Raw genomic sequence first — 16526 nt, forward strand, 5'->3', positions numbered from 1 at the left:
AGACATTTAAGGCAAAAAAAAATGGGTTATAACTCATCAGCAAATATGTTGCAAATCACACTTTTAACCAACCTGCTGCTCACGGTTGAAGAATCCACAACAACTTGGAGTCAGAGAGTAGCAAGGATCAGCAGCTGCACGAGGTGACCCAGGAGCTGAGGGTGACAGCAGGGCAGGGATGGGGCTCTCCAGCTTGGGTAACAGTAAGAGAAGTAAAGCAGGTCCGATGACGGTAGGCAAGTTCAGGAAGCAGTCCAGTGACTGCCAGACAAGTCACGAGATAGATCCAAGATCAATCCAGGAAGCCATACCATATAAATACAGAATGGCTGAGTTTGGAAGGGATCGCTGGAGACCATCTGGTCCAACACCTTTGTTCAAAGCAAGGTCATTAAAAGTTAGGGCTGTGTCCAGTCAGGTTTTGAGTACCTCCAAGATGGAGAATCTATAATTTCTCCAGGCAACCTGTTCCAGCTCCTGACCACCCTCACAGGAAAAATTCTTTTTCTCACATTTAAGTGGAATTCCTTGTGTTTCAGTTTGTTTGCACTGCCTCTAGCCATTTTACTGTGCAATACTGAGAAAAGTCTGAGCCCAACCTAGAGAATCCAGAAATTTTATGAGAAACAATACTGATTTTCATATTTCTAAGGTCATCACCAAGGCATGCTAAATTTTCAACATATTTCATCTCATTTTTTTAAAGAATAGATGCCAAAGGCAGATTGAAAAGCAAAACAGTGAACTGAAAGGAAATGGTTTTGACTTCCTAAGAAGCAAAGATATTTCTGATTCAAAGATTTGGTCAAGACATTTGCATATGTGACTTGTAGGTCAAAAAATAGGAATTAAACTCATCACTGAAGCAACAGAATTAGGTATGTTAAAGCAGTCTTGATCTTGAATTTCTGAGTGAAAATCTTCATGTTCTACTTTTTAAATACCAAGAAAATAAGACTATAAAACCCTATAAAGATATGGGAGAGGAAAATTTGGAGATGGTTAGACCGAAAATTGAATCATATAGCCACAGGTTAATCATGCTATTACCCTTTTGTCAGGTGTTACAGACAGTCAGTAAGAATCTATTTGTCAAAGATTATAGACAGCCAGGTACAACCAAGTTTTGAAAGTTTGTCAGTAAGACAGGGCTTTACAGAGAAAGGAAGAAAGTGCAGTAGCTGTATGAATCTCTTAGACATAAACTCAAATGTTGTATCAGGATGTCGAAGACTGTGGTACTCGGTTCACCCAGACTGGTGCATTCTGGGAAAACAGTGACTGTTCTGGGAAAACAGTGACTGTGTATAGAAAGCTCTTTGAGTAGATACGGGTGAAGAAGAATGCGAAGGAGGCATATTGGCTATGGGGTTAGGTGATTTTACCCTTATAGAAGGATTTAAAATGCCCAGAAAGCCTAAAGTACTACTAGAGATATTCTATGCATATTTCTCAAGGAAATTATTAAATATGTCCTTTTATTTAGATAGCATGGCTTTAATAACTATAGGGAAACCTTGGAGATAGTGGCCAGAAGTGCTTCTAAACCACCATAACATAGTAATTGATCTTGTATAGTAAATGTTGAAAATTGCTTTTAAAATAACAGTAGTTCCTACTTCACTTTCAGTTAACAATACATCAACATCTCTTTTCAATTTTGTGATAGGAAACCTGCAAATAATGAAAAATTCCTAAATAGTTCATGTATATATCATGCCAGCAGCGTAAGGTAGTTTGATGCACTACAACACAAAATAATTGAGGAACAAAAGCATCAATGCATTTACATACTTTTTCATGTGTCACATTTGAGGCTCACTTGTTTCAGTAGCTGTCAAAGCCATTAGAGAGGAAAGATTCAGCAGAGTAAGAAAATATTGGTCTCATTTCTAGGATTCTATTATTTTCTAAGTTCATTTACAAATTGCTGCACAGGACACCACATTCTGTCACCTTATATTAGCATATTCCAGGAGTGCTGGTGCAATTGGCAGACATCTCTGGTGCCAGTCAGTGATGCCAAATATAATTTAATGTGTGAACTGACTAAAAGGACCTGATATTCCAGCAAATATTAAAGGAAGTTCATGAAGTCTCTTTAGAAGCACCATAGTGGCCAAGACTGCAAGGAGAGGATTGTAGTGGGTCTGTTGCTTTGAGTGGCAAAATATCTGCATGGGAAGGAGGTAAGAGGACAGATGCAGCAGAAGTGATTGGTGAAGGTCAAGGGTGGCCTTGGTTTATCTCAGTGGATAAGGGCTGTGTGAAAGAATGAAACAGTGCAAAAGCCTTCTCCTTCCTCTACTCTACACGTAGAGGAAGAATCGTCTCTTGAGATGCTACAGAATACAGTAATATTCCAGGGAATTAATAGTACTAGTATAGCCAGTTGCAGGTTAAACATGTGACTAAGACCAAAAAATTAAAAACCTCTTCCTGAAACTTTCTGGATTTTGTGTTTCAGGGCAAGCAGGTGTCGAGAAAAAGCAGAGAGCAATAGCTTTCAGTGACCATCCAATTTTCTTTTCTGGACCTCCTTGTGTTTTTCACTTAAGACTTAAGATAGTAGGACACATGCATGAGCTGTGGTCCAAGGAAGCACCTAAGACTGCGTTTGCTCTGCATTCTAATCCTTCTTCCAGAAGAACACAATCATCTCAGATGACAGAGGTGTAGCTCAAAACCTACTTAGAAAATAAAGTAGGGGATTGATCAGACAACAGAGGAGAAAAAAATTTCCATGGAGATCTCCAGATCTCCAAGATCTAAAGAACCTGTAATTGGCAAAGGTTTCTATGAAGTGTTTGGAGAAATTATGTGGTATTCGACTTCGTGTACAGACAAGGGCACCATTTGATTTGGATCTTGAAGAACACTGAGAAGCGGGTATTGAAAGGAAGCCTTGCATGAGCTGCATGTACCCCCTTCATAGGAGGAGCAAAACTAGGAACAGTAGCTGTCAGATAAAGAGGATTTCCCACCCAAGAAACGTGTTTCAGCCTCATGTGACAGGGAGAAGTTGGATGTTGAAGGTCCTTGACAAAGAAATCTGAGAGAAAAGGGAATGAGGGCTGAGCTGGTTAGTCTGGAGCCAAATCTTTAAGGGATCCTACAAGTAGGTTGTTAAAAAAAGAAGCCTAGCAAGGCAATAGCACAGGTCATGAACACAAGAGGTGACAACTAAGTGATCAATAACTTGTTACACAGACAACCAGAGGATTTGAGGGACAGAAGTGTGCCCATTGCATTTATAGTCATGTGAGAGACATGTGGAAGTGAAGAGGTTTGTGCTGTATCCCTAGGGATATTATTAGATTGGAATATTCTCTAACAGAGTATATTGTAAAAAATGTCTCTGTGGTTATTGTTAATTTCAATGAAGAGTGAAAGCCTCACTACCCTTTCAATCCCTCCCATCTTCCTTGCTAAAATCCAAGCAGAAGGGAAGAGAGTGCAGCTCAACTCATGGTAGGTGAAGATGACAAAGGAAGGAAAACAAAAATGTAGGAAACTCAGAGTAATTCAATTCATATACATATATACAAACACATAGTAAAGTAACTTGAAGTGTATTCACCTTAATACTGAGCTACTTTAGTGTGATACACATATTCATTTATAATCAAGATAAGTAAATATTTTAGCCTATAAGTAATTTACCACCTATTTTTATTTTGCTGTAATATGAGTGTAACAATCTAAAAAAAAGAAGCAACACTGAAGAGATTGTAATTTTAAATTAATATTTAGAACAGATTTAAAAAGCATATCCAATAAAACATGCCAAGGAAAAAGCTAATAATCTAGGTGAAATTAATGTATTTTGGCCATAGAACATGCTGAACAGGACTCTACAAATAAAACTTAAGAGAAAAAAAATTAGAAGGCTAAATTAGAATGTATAATGATTTCTTTTAAAAAATGTTGCTTTGTCCTATATTTCCTATTTCTTTTTTTTTATTTCAATATTCAGTGAAAGGTACAGGTCTACATACAAATACAGATGAGTCACATAAAGTTTCAAAAGAAGAAACTGATTTCAAAGCTTTTCCATTTTGTTGCATATGAATAAAGTATAGATGCAGTTATCTGATAAAAATTTTGCTAGTAAAAGTTCTCACGTAGGCAGGTACACCAATTCCCTTGAGTGCATTATTCATAGTAATTTTTTTCAAAATGAGTTATCAGACTACTCGTTGTATCAGCCTCTAAGCAGATGTGTTTACTGTGCTTGAGCCATGCCAATGAACATTTATCATTCTGTTGAACCAATCTCATATCTAAGCAATTACACTGAACTTTAATCATCCTGATACTTACTATATTTTATTAGACTTATATTAGAAATCAGAAGAATGTCATGTTTAAAGAACAATGCCTTTACTCTGTTACTGGTGTTAACACTTCTGATACCATTTTCTTCCTGGGATGGCCTTACCGCTTGGATTCCTATAGAATATATAGTTTCTTCCCTATTCTTGATAGTGTTACTTCTTGTAAAAAGTGGAACAGTAAATGACATAGGTGACAACTATTTTTATCTACACTAACTGAGAATCCTTCTCATGTACAGCATTTTAAATTAATCATTTATAGTTCCATAACATAGTTCCATCTCTTTCGTGCTGCTTAAGTAAAGCAGGCTTAAGACTAAGTTCAGCATCTGGCTCACTCAAACAATAATGAATTTACCCAGGCCTTGAATATGCACAAGGTCCCAACCTTAAAAGATGTGATGCCTCTAAACTCCTTTTGAACATGGACCAAAAGTGGTTCTTCAAAAAGACGCTAGCCAAAAGTGAAGCTTGCTACTCTATTTGTAAATTCAGTCATACCTACATATTGCCATTGTAAAATAAAATCCTAATGATTTTTCTTACATGCTAAGAGAAATTGAGAGGATCCTAATCCTTATTCATTCTCAACATAATTATTTAATAAATTCAGACTTTGGTAAATCAGCTGAGGACACTGGTATTATTTAGGTAACTTACATCTTACATAGATGTGGAATACATCTCACACAACTTTAAAAGATTAAAATTTCAGTAGAATGAATGTCACATGAACAGCATACCCTTAAGTGAGAAATAATTATAGAACCCAGCAATGTATTTTCAGGCAAAAATTCTACAGAGCTGACTTATGAAAACTCTAAGCTATGGAAATATGAAATATGAATTTCCTATATCACAGTATACATATGGCAAGGGACATATGTCACAGAAAGTAATATTTTGAAGTATGTGATTCAGTGACTTCACGATTTGGATGCAGTACCCTGATTTTGTGTTTGCTACAGAGACAATATGATCCTTGGATATCTATTAGACTGAATGCAGCTGTGCTTTGAGACGCTTTAAAACAAACACTCATGTTTAATACAGTTTATATATTTTTCTAATTTACAGAACAGTTTTCAAGGTTGCAAAGTAATATTGGCCAGTGTTATATAAAAACATAATGTTACAAGCACTTCAAAAATATTTTTTCCATGACAAATCCTCTATAAAAATACATCTCTGTGTGTGTTGTCTTTCCTTATGACAGTGTTTCCTCCCCACACTCTCATTTGCATTGTTCCTTTTTCAGCTACTGTAAAAAAAGGGCATAAAACATAGCTGATGTATCACTGATAACAGTGACAAGCCTAAATAACTATTTTGTATGTATGCATGTATTTGTGTTACAAGAGATTAAAAAAACTCTTTGTCCTTGAAAGAAAATTATGTGCAAAGACTGGAACAATGAAAATCTATTTGTTTTAGTTTGCAATAAAATTTTCAACACCCATCTAATTGCCTTTGCTGACTTCATATCCCAGGGGTCTCAAGCCACCAGCTGAGAAACACTGCCTTAGGGAGAAACATACTGAGAAAGAGAGAATGTTTTTGCAGTAACAGAACTCAATGAAATAGTTCCACCAACTTTGTTTTTAACAAAAAAATGTAGATTCTGTTTTCCATTTCAATAACAATGTTTAAATTTCAGGAAATTCTTTCAATCTAAGGAACAAAAAATTGATTAGCAGAAAACAGATACACTATTATGTTTAAAGTGAAGATTTTTAAATTTTGGTTTAAGGTTTAATGTTGTTTAAAAATTCTGTTTTCTTTATCTTTTCCTGTGGTTTTTTTGTGTTTAATTATTTTTTGTTACTACCTGAAGTCTATTTCAGACACCAGATGAGTATTTTCATAAAATTCAGGTTCAGAAAAATAAAAAAACCCCCAACAAACCAACCCAGTTTTTTCCCCTATCCTTCAGAGATAAAAATGCAATCTTATTACCTCAGGAGAAGGTAGTTGAGTCACTACTGTATCGCCAATTGTTGAAGTAATAAGTTTGTCACCTAGAATATTTTCTAAATAGTCTGCCATTACTTCCTGTTGCTTAGGACTGCAGTGATTCTCCAAAGACAGTACAACTGGATAGTCAGATGCCTGGAAACATAATTTAAAGGCTTTTATTATTAATAAATAACAAGAAGACTACTTGATTACCCAAAATATCTGACAAAAGGCCCCTTGGTAATCTGTATTTTCATTTATTTTCAAAACTTTCAGAATATAGGTCAGTTGTTTCAGGTAGCACCATAAAAAGGCTCACAATAGTTACAGAAAAGAGAAAGCATAAATGAAAAAGAGCAAAAAATGCATCCTCAGGAAATTAAGGGGATTTAAAACAGGGCTAGACACATACAGAGATAAAAAACAACAACTAGGGAGATCAAATGGAGATCAGTTAAGAACACAACACTTCATCAGAGAAAACAGGTAAAAACTGTGCTGATCTTTGGAAAGCACATATTGAAGTGTATTTGTCCAATAATCCATAAAAAATCATTTATCAGAGGCATTGAACGTACTGTTTAAGGTTGGATTTAAAGAAAGTAGAGAGAAAATAAGCATTAAATCAGCCAAAAATCAGACTGATTCAATTGCACAAGGCAGGGTACCACCTGGAAGCAAAAAGCAGAATTTCTCACAGAGTTAATAGCTCAGCTGATATACAGTTTCTAAAGAATGATGCATTGGCTACTGTGTTTCCCAAACAGCATTTCTCAACAAATGAACTTGCAAAGAAAAAAGAGGAGTTATAATCTCATCTGCCAAAAAAAGGAGGAAGGGGTAAAAGCTCCCCAACACAGTAAAACATAAAAAAATATTTAGGTTCATTTCAAAAGAGACTTAAAACATTCTGAATTCTAAAAACATCAATGTTGAACATTTTGGTCTTCTTCAAAATTAAAGAAATCTTCATCTTTTCAGACCTAATGTCTGTTCTTCCTAAGAAACACATTTTTTTTGCACCTAAAGGTTATATCACAGCCGCTTTGAAATTCTTTTGAATAAGTCATCCCAACAGGGAATTAGCACATCAGGTCAATGACTTTTTTAGAAATAATAAGTAAGTTTTGTGAAAAATTATTTCAACAAGGTGAAATAAGGGGAAAAAACCCAAAGAAAACAAAAGTATTGCAATTTTCATGTAGCTATAGGAAGAACTTGGAAGCTTCGACATAATCATGTATCTTTAAATTTACATCTGAGATATTTCAGTGATAGCTCGTTTAGTGGTTGTCACCTATTTTAAAGGACAATGAAAAGGCAAAATTTGCTTTCAGGTAAATATTAATTGTAGCCACCAGTTTACTCTAAGTGACACAGATTTAAAATATTTCTCTGGTTTGTGGGGGACAATGGTTTGTGTACAGAATTTCCTCCATTGTTTACACAGTTTTGTCATGAAAAGAGACAACTGATTTATTTTGTTTTTAAAAGGTAAAATCAGATTCTGAAATTGCAACTGAGAAAGTAAACCAGGATTATATGTCTTTTGATTTAATTTATGACAGATTTAATAGACTACATTTCAAATTGACAACATCCTTAAAATTTCCTCAGAAATCATTGCCTTCACAAGAACAAGCTATGCATTTTTTTTATAATGTCACAAACTTTTCTTGGAACTCATTAAACCTTACTCATCACAGTACTCAATCAAGACAGATGAAAGATGGCAAATCAAGTAAAAATTATAGAATAACTCAAAAAAGACATGTCCATTTAGACTGTGTAAATAAAACTCATAAGTTGCCAGTAATATTGGTGGGTACTAAAAACAAAAATTCTGAATAAAATCTTTGCTTGGGCAAAACTTAAACTGTAAATTTCTAAGGGAAGTACCATTTTATGTTTACCCTGGTTTTATACTTTTCACCTGGCCATTTGCAATGGACTACTAATGGAAGCACACCATAGCCTGGATAGACAGCTGGTATGAATTTTTACCTATTGTTGTGATTTCATCTTCATATTGTAACTTGTGCCTGTTAAATGAGGTTTGTGTTATAGTATTTTATAAAACACTCTGTATTAGCAAAAATAGGTGTTATATCTAATGGGTTGTGAAGAACAGTGAAATAAAACCATATTTTTGTTTTCACTGTCTTTACAATGAGGGTGGTGAAACACTGGAACGGGTTGCCCAGAGAGGTAGTGGAGGCCCCATCCCTGGAAACATTTAAGACCAGGTTAGACGGGGCTCTGAGCAACCTGATCTATTTAGCAGTGTCCCTGCTCACTGCAGGGGGGTTGGTCTAGGTGACCTCTAGGAGTCCCTTCAAACCCAAAACATTGTATGATTCTGTTCTACGATTCTATCTTTTAAAATCAGAGACTAATTAATTTTTATATAGAAATCAGAACAGAAAAAATAAATCTTTGCCTCACTCTGAGAAGGCTAAAAATATATATACATAAAAATCCATACAAACGTGTGATCATAGGTGTATACGTTCAACACATAATGCTGGTCTGAATACAAGAGTTATCTTAATAGTTGTTCAGGATTTCATTTGAGCAGGAGTTTTGCCAGAAAACTGTACAAAAGACTGAGATGGTGCCAAAAGCTCTCCAGCTTTCACTGCTTTGCCAGAGATAGGCAGAAGGGACATTGCCCTAATGAGTCATCTGACAAAAAGACAGCAGTAGATGGTAACCTTTATCAGGCCTTGAATTCAAAATAAGAAGAGAGGAAATGAAAAAAAAAAGTCTCAAACTCAGCTATAATCTAACATTTTTCTCTATTTCGTAAATTCAAGCATAGGATATAAGACAAACTGGTATCCACAGAAGAATAAGTGAAGTAAAAAAATTGAAAGATACCAAGAAAGAGAAAACATTAGACTGATTCTGAAGTAGTTGTTCACGTTATATTCAGTCCTTGTTTAAATGACCTCGGGTGAGAATTCCATCTAACAAGTTCTTCTGAATTCCTTGCACCATTTTGGTTTATAATCATTATCAGCAAAACATGTTTACTTTTCCCTTAAATAAAATTTAAAAATATATTAAGAACATTAACACAGTTTTTCCATAAGTTATTTCAACAATGCCCACTGCCAGAAGCACTGTCACATTTTTTTATCCTGAAGAATAATTTGCAACAACCACGTCTGTGGGCTTTGTTAAAGTCACCATCACATTTTAACCAATATATATATGTATATATACATACCACAAATGCATACTTGTCTATCACTTGAATTACAGAATGAAATGGAATTTTGCTTGTTAAAGTGTGACCATGATACACAACAGGTTCATTGTTTGAGCCATCCCAGCAGTCAATTTCCAGGCAACGACATCCTTTTAAGAGAGCGCTTCAAAAGAACAAGAGAAACAATTTTACAGTCAAAAGAAAGATACCACACTTTCTTATACAAGTTGCTGTATTTCTGATTACAAGCACATTGAATAATCACAAAAAAAACCTACTTTTTCATCACAAAAGAAAAACCCTATAGAATTATATAGAAGTTTGAAAATCATTATGCTTAAAAATAACAGCATCACACTTACAGAATCAGATTGTGCTTGGTCTTTACACAATTCAGTTGTTCTCCCCCCACCTTATTTCTAAGAGAGCATGCTAAAGTTTCCCAGATGCCTTAAATTTACTCTGTTTTAATTTTTAGTATGTTAACGGCACTGTTAAAGGTCTTAGGTTTCTAATATTTGGCTTGTTACTAATTTAAATGTTTCTTGTAAACTATTTTACCTAATTACCAATCTGTCTTTTACATGCTGCCCTTTACACGCTAATAATATCTAAAGGATGCTTCTAGCTTATTTTAGCATTTTATATTTTTCTTACGCAATTAGTAGGTAAAGAGGAAGAGAGGGGGTTTTATACCCTCTTTGCAATTACTTTAAACAATGCCATACCATTTAAAATGCTGTTAGAAATAAGTTTACTACTGTTTCTGATGATTGCAAGCCATTATAGAATATCCAGAGAACAACCAAAACAAAAAAGTTCGGGTGATGATGATTCCAACTGCTTTCACTTTACTAAAGCAGTACAAAGTAATAGGACTGCTGGACACCTGTCTTCCAAATTCTTCATACTTTCTGTCCCCCTCTGTATTGCCTTTATTTGTTAACCCATTTTCTCCCTCCCTGATCATTTATTCTAAATGTGTCTCAGCAATAAGGCATCCTGGTTTCCTTCTCGTCTTGGGAGTCATAGGCTGCACATTCAAAGACAAAGTTTCTTCTCTCTCCTTGGCTACTGTAGTGCTTGCTTTTGTTGTTGTTGCTTCTAAATTGACATACACTGCAACATACGCTGATCACAGATATCCTTGACATACCCCACTGTACCATGCCCTTATGTCCTGTATATTGCTCAGATTAGAGTTTGCCCAGGAATTTTACATTTATTTCAGGGAGCTATTTATTTTGCGTGGCACGTTGAGATTAAAAACTGATTTAATTATATACTGTGCAGCATACTACAGATTTCATTTGCTGTGAGGTAGATTTTTTGAGGTGTAAGTGAAACAATAGATTGTTTCCAGACTATGAACAGATGGTTTGGCAAATATATTGGAAAGCATACACACAAAATAAAATACCACTCTCAAATTTTCTTCTTGTATCTGTGATGATTCTTTTCATTATCTCCAAGCAGGATTATATGTGACTTAGTATTCATTAAAAAAAACCAAAGGAATGTTTAAAATACGAAAAAACAGTATCTAAATACCTGGTATATCCCCATAAATGACTGGGTCCTATTAGTTGGTCAGAAATCAAGTAGGTGTTGTGAGAAGATGAAATAAAATAGTCACATAATGGTTGGTTCATATCTTGGTAGACGGTCCTGTGATCGTTTTTAAATACCGAACACTCTTCTGAGCTCATGTACCTTATAAATCCTTCAAATGACATCTGCCTTCTTTTCCTCACTGAACAAAAAAAGAAAGCAAATTTTCTGGTGTGAAGCTAAACTGATGGCTATATCCGTGTATTTTCATAATTTTTAATATTGCTAAAGGTTATACAGCATAACACTTTCCTTCAATTTTAAAATTCATAACAAGTGATATAAACACAAACATCAGATATGTGCAATTCTGGAGACAAATTGCTGTGGTTCAAAATTATGACACATTTTTATTCCTCTATGGATACCAGTATGAGTTTGCAGTAGTCCTAATTAAATATAAAGGAAAATATTTGCTGTTGTTTAGTTTTGGTAAGTAATATGCCAGTCAATATACAAAGAGAATCTTCTTTTCTTTGTAGAAATAATAGGAATTATTCTCCAAAATGGCAGTCGGAGACTGACATAATACTCTTGTGGGAACTACAATTCCTAGCATCAAATATCTTCCTCAGTGGTGGAAAAATTCCAAATAAATAGTGATTAAATAATGTTTAAATTAGAAGTATTTGAAATAAAAATAGCATCTTAACAAAATAAATGACTGCCCACAAAGATGAATTGCAGATCAGGCTTATTATATTACTTCATCTATAACAAAATGTGCTAATTGCCTCCATACCAGTGATAGTCATCCCATTTATTTTGTTTTTAACTGATTTAATGACAAACAGATCCATTATACTGCCAACCACTGCTCCAATGTCATGCTTCAAATGTAATAATTTTGCAAATTATACAATCTCCAAAGTCAGCTTTGCTTCAAAACATAACCTAGTTTGAATTAGTTAGGGATTTTGCCCAGTTCTCGCTGCAAAATAACCTTATTTTTGTCATCATAGTTGGCTAGTGATAATTGAGCAGTAACCAATCCAAGATCACTTTCTGTTAATGATAATTTAAAGAAGTCAATGTATACAAACTTATAACCAAAACTTAAAATAAACTCTATACAAACTTATGACTAAAAAAAAACCCCAAAACCCCAAACCCAAACCACCTATCTGACCTGTTAATTCTTGATACTGCTATAAGAATCATGATTTACAGGTTAAAGTTGCAATCATCAATGTTCAGTATGTGTACAGAGTGAAATTTTTGTACCTAAATGAGGATTTATGAAAATCATTCTGATGGTAACACAAAGAAAATAATTATTTCTAAATTATACAGGTTTTTGAACTAGAAAGCTTTGAAATGTCTTAAAAATGCTAAACAGAAATAGAAAATAAGGATGAAAGCCCTCCAGAGATCATACATACATACACTGTTGTCCTTAACCATACAAATGTTATTCCTACCAGAAGTCTGTCAAAGTTACTCTTGAAGACTTCCATTGATGAAGAATCCACAGATACCCTAGCGCTCCCATTCCAAAACTAGGTAACCTTATTGTCCGAAATTTTTCCATAATGTTTATCCTAAAACTTCCTTGCTGTCCAAAATATTTGTTCTTTTTCATACTATTCCTCCCATTTTTTTTCAGTCATACACATATGAAGACCGCTATTACACTTCCCCTCATTCCACTATTTTCCAGAAGAAACAAATTCAATTCACTACATCTTTCTGTTTAGGTTAGGTTTTCTTAGACTTTTGATAATTTTCATTGTTTTTCTACAACTCTTTCCATCTAGCGAACTTCCTTCTTGATGTTTGATGCCCTAAATGGAATGTAGTACTTCTCCTTATTGAACTGCATCCTTCTTTTCTATATCATCAATTTGCCAAGATAACTTCCGATCTTGTTCCATATTTACTTGAAGTTCTGGCATGAGATCTAAATTTAATAAAATTAATTTCTATGCCATCATCCATCTTATCAATGACATAATTGAAATCTGGATCCCAACACAATGCTCAGTTAAAGTGTAGATTGATGTAGCCTTCCATTTTGATTCTAAGTCATTGATGAATAAGTTTTCAGAGTAATTTTCTAATGAGTTGCTTATGTACCATGTAGTTATTTTGCATGCTTGCTCAACTTGCTTTTTAGAATGCAAGACAGTGTTAAAAAGTATGATTTTTCTGTTACTCTCTCATAGAAGAAAACTGGATTCTATTTCTTCATGGAATGTCCTGACAAACTCTTACTCATCCTTACCATCTTAGAGGTGATTACATATTCACTATTTGTTCCTTTTTTTTTTTTCTGGTAACTGACTGGTATCTATTTCCTTGGATGTTCCCTTTCTAAAATAGATATCACATTTGATCTTTCCCAGTCTTTCATTTCATCATCCATTCTCCACATGTTTTCAAAGGTAACCTGTATTAGCCAATTTTCTGAGGACCTATGGATTTGTCCACCTGTCTTCACTGATCTTATTAAGTCATTTAAGCATGTCCTACCCTGTTTTTTCCATATTTTTGGCTACGATCGTACTCTGGTCTCATTAATAATATTGGCTGCGTGATTGTACTTAGGTAGCGGATCAAGAATTTCCTTGGTCTTTATTTTAACTAACATAACCAGAAGGACTTATTGCTACCCTGATGACTCTTGACAGTTGTATCTTATTTAGTATCTTGACATTTTTGATTTATCCACATGCATGTGTTATATTGTTTTATACTTGTAGCAATAGGATTAAGTTTCTACTTTCTGGGTCTTTAAAAAATGTTTTGAATTTTTTTACATGTAGTTCAAAACAGAACACATTAATCCTGTATGCTTTATCTATAATTAATCATGTGAATTGTAGACCTAATTCCTTTGAAGAAAATGTCTTTCATCAATAATATCTGGTTTTCATTTCTGATTAATTTATTTTTCATGTTCTATATATTTTTCTGTGTAATTACAAGTTGGGACAGTAACTTTTTTTCTGACTTTTTTTTATTTACTAACAATTCTTCCCCATTTTTTTTTTATATTTATCTTTTAAATTAGTGAAAAATACTGATTTTCCGAGGTTTTCTTTATTTCCTGAATTATTTTTGATACATTTCTGGCTCCTCTTGTCATTGATAAAAGATAACTAGTGTTCTCAAGAAGAGAACTTATGTTTAGGTAAATATGCTCATGACCATAATCCCCTAAAAATTAAAACATTATAAAGTAAATTCATGTTACTTTTTTAGCCAACGTGTAAGCTCTTTGACTTCAGTAAGATGTTCAGCTCATGTCTCTAATCAATGGACTAAAAATATTTGTATTTTTATACAGTTCATTACAAGCCCTTGCATTACACTGGTTTATAATTTTTTTTTAAACTCAGGGACTTGTAGTTGCTGTCCTTGAACTGCACAGAACTAAAGTCATCATCGTGTTTCTGGAGAACTACCAAAACTCCAAGCAACTCTGTAAAATTATAAGATCTACCTGTAAGTGGGAAGAGATTCCCTTTGCACTTACAGTTCTGGCAGTGTATACAGTTTTGTGAATAGAGATATGCAAAAGAGCATCACGTGAACATAAATGGCATACCATCTGTTAAAATAAATTTTCAGAGATCTGATGTTTGGTAGAAGATATTTTAGTTCTCAGCATTTAAGATAAAGGTAGACTTATTTTTTTATTATTGCTACTATTTGTTTACCATTCTCTTACCAGTGAAGAAAACCTACTGGGTTTCTTCAGAACTTGCTCTTATCTTTGTCTGATGAAGATACCAAAACTGGTTACAAATGGAAAAGGGTGCTTTTTAAGTCCTGAGGAATAGCACAGTCATAATATTTTCTGACCATTTACAGACATCTTCTGCTTCTACATTAAAAGAAAATGGAATTCATCTCCATAACTATTCCACAGTGAAAAGATACTTCATCAAGACCTCACATTTCTTCCCTAGAGGTACCTCAGTCTTTTTCCCCATTAGGATCTGTCAGAAATACTGTGCACACATATCCATTTGGTGTAGAAAGAAAAAGAGAATGCAAGAAAAGTTTTCCCTCTTCTTGTAACTTCTTGTTGTTTACAAAGTTCAATGCTTTTTTCTTGCCCTCCCCTTTTGGATAGACTAGAATACAATTTATCAATAATATTCTTTTTTTTCAAACATAATTTAAAAAAAAAATGTTCCTCATTTCTCCACTTAAGGTAAATTCCAGCTCTGCCATATATACAAAGACTGCCATATCAGAGAGGAATTATGGATATAACCTGAGTATTTGAAAGACTTGGATTACATTATATGCCTATGCTTTTTAGAGTTTATTGCATTCTGTTTTCGTATCTTGGAACTTCTTTGAAAGGTGTTTTTCCTGTGTTTAAATGCTTGTGTTCTTTGTTTCCTGATAGCCAAATTAAAAATTAAATGTTTATGTTAATTGGCCAACAGAGATATTGAAATGGGTACAAATATATCTGCTGGGAATTTTACAGGTGAAGTCATGAGAAATACTTGCAATCAGAGACAAGGGTGTTACTCTGCTATGTTGGAAGAAGGAAGCTTTCAATAATTGTTAAAAGTATCAAATAACAGCCTCAAGGCAGAAACATTATCAGATGGGATTTCAAACTATGAAATTTGGCTACGTAATGTCAGACTAAAATACATATTCTAAGTGAACTGGAAAGACAGAAATGTTTCCTTGGCTAAAGTAAGAATACAGTTACTCCTTTTCTACTCTGAGTTTACATTCTAGGGAGTCTATTATCCACTTGACCCACACTTATAACTAATTCTGGTGGACAATGGGATAAAGTAGCTGTCTGAGCTGCAGTTTAGCTTTCTAATGTCTTGTATCTCATAATCGATTGTCATCTTCTGGTGAAAGCTTTTCCTAAAACTGAATATCTACACACTCTTTTCCTCTCTGAGATCACTACAATACAGCTTCAGCCATTGTCTTAGTTGAGATTTTTAGTCATCTTTCTTATTTCACATGATTTTTTATGAAATCTGTAAGAATTTGAGTGAGGTCACTACTCTGTTAAACTTAGTTTATGTTGGCCAATGTTATCAAAAGTTGTCTCCTGCAAATGCTCTCCCTCTTGCTCTCTGCCACACACACATGCACATACAAAAGCAAGTTCAAAATAATGTACACCCTAGGAATAAACTGAAGATTTTTTTTTATTCACAAATACATTCTGGATTACTCAAATTCTTTGTCTGACAGATGCACCAAGCTTATATTGTTATTTACAAAGTAAGCAAGTTTTTCAAGAGAGGATTCTATTTTTGACCTGGTTTTGTACTGCCTAGCAGGAAAATACAGACAAGAGCAGAGTCTTTCAATGGCACTACACTGCAAATAACAGTGAGATGCACCTTCTTATCCTCACTGCGCCTCTAATCCTGTCTATGCAAATACTGAATGAGAATTTTTTTTTTTTTAAA

The 16526-nt window shown here is 34.2% G+C and overlaps 1 protein-coding gene across 1 annotated transcript in view; it reads right to left on the reverse strand.

Moving 5' to 3' along the window:
- The window catches only part of PLCZ1 (phospholipase C zeta 1), a 54858-nt gene that overhangs the window by 28764 nt on the left and 9568 nt on the right, over window positions 1–16526 (reverse strand). The window contains exons 4-6 of the mRNA XM_009648730.2: window positions 11059–11260; window positions 9526–9670; window positions 6294–6446 (exon numbers count right to left, since the gene is read on the reverse strand). Of these exons, the coding sequence (XP_009647025.1) occupies window positions 6294–6446; window positions 9526–9670; window positions 11059–11260 (500 nt within the window). The remainder of the gene's footprint in view (window positions 1–6293; window positions 6447–9525; window positions 9671–11058; window positions 11261–16526) is intronic.

The sequence above is a fragment of the Egretta garzetta genome, unplaced genomic scaffold, assembly GCF_000687185.1.
Source record: "Egretta garzetta isolate BGI_Z169 unplaced genomic scaffold, ASM68718v1 scaffold81, whole genome shotgun sequence".
NCBI lineage: Eukaryota > Metazoa > Chordata > Aves > Pelecaniformes > Ardeidae > Egretta > Egretta garzetta.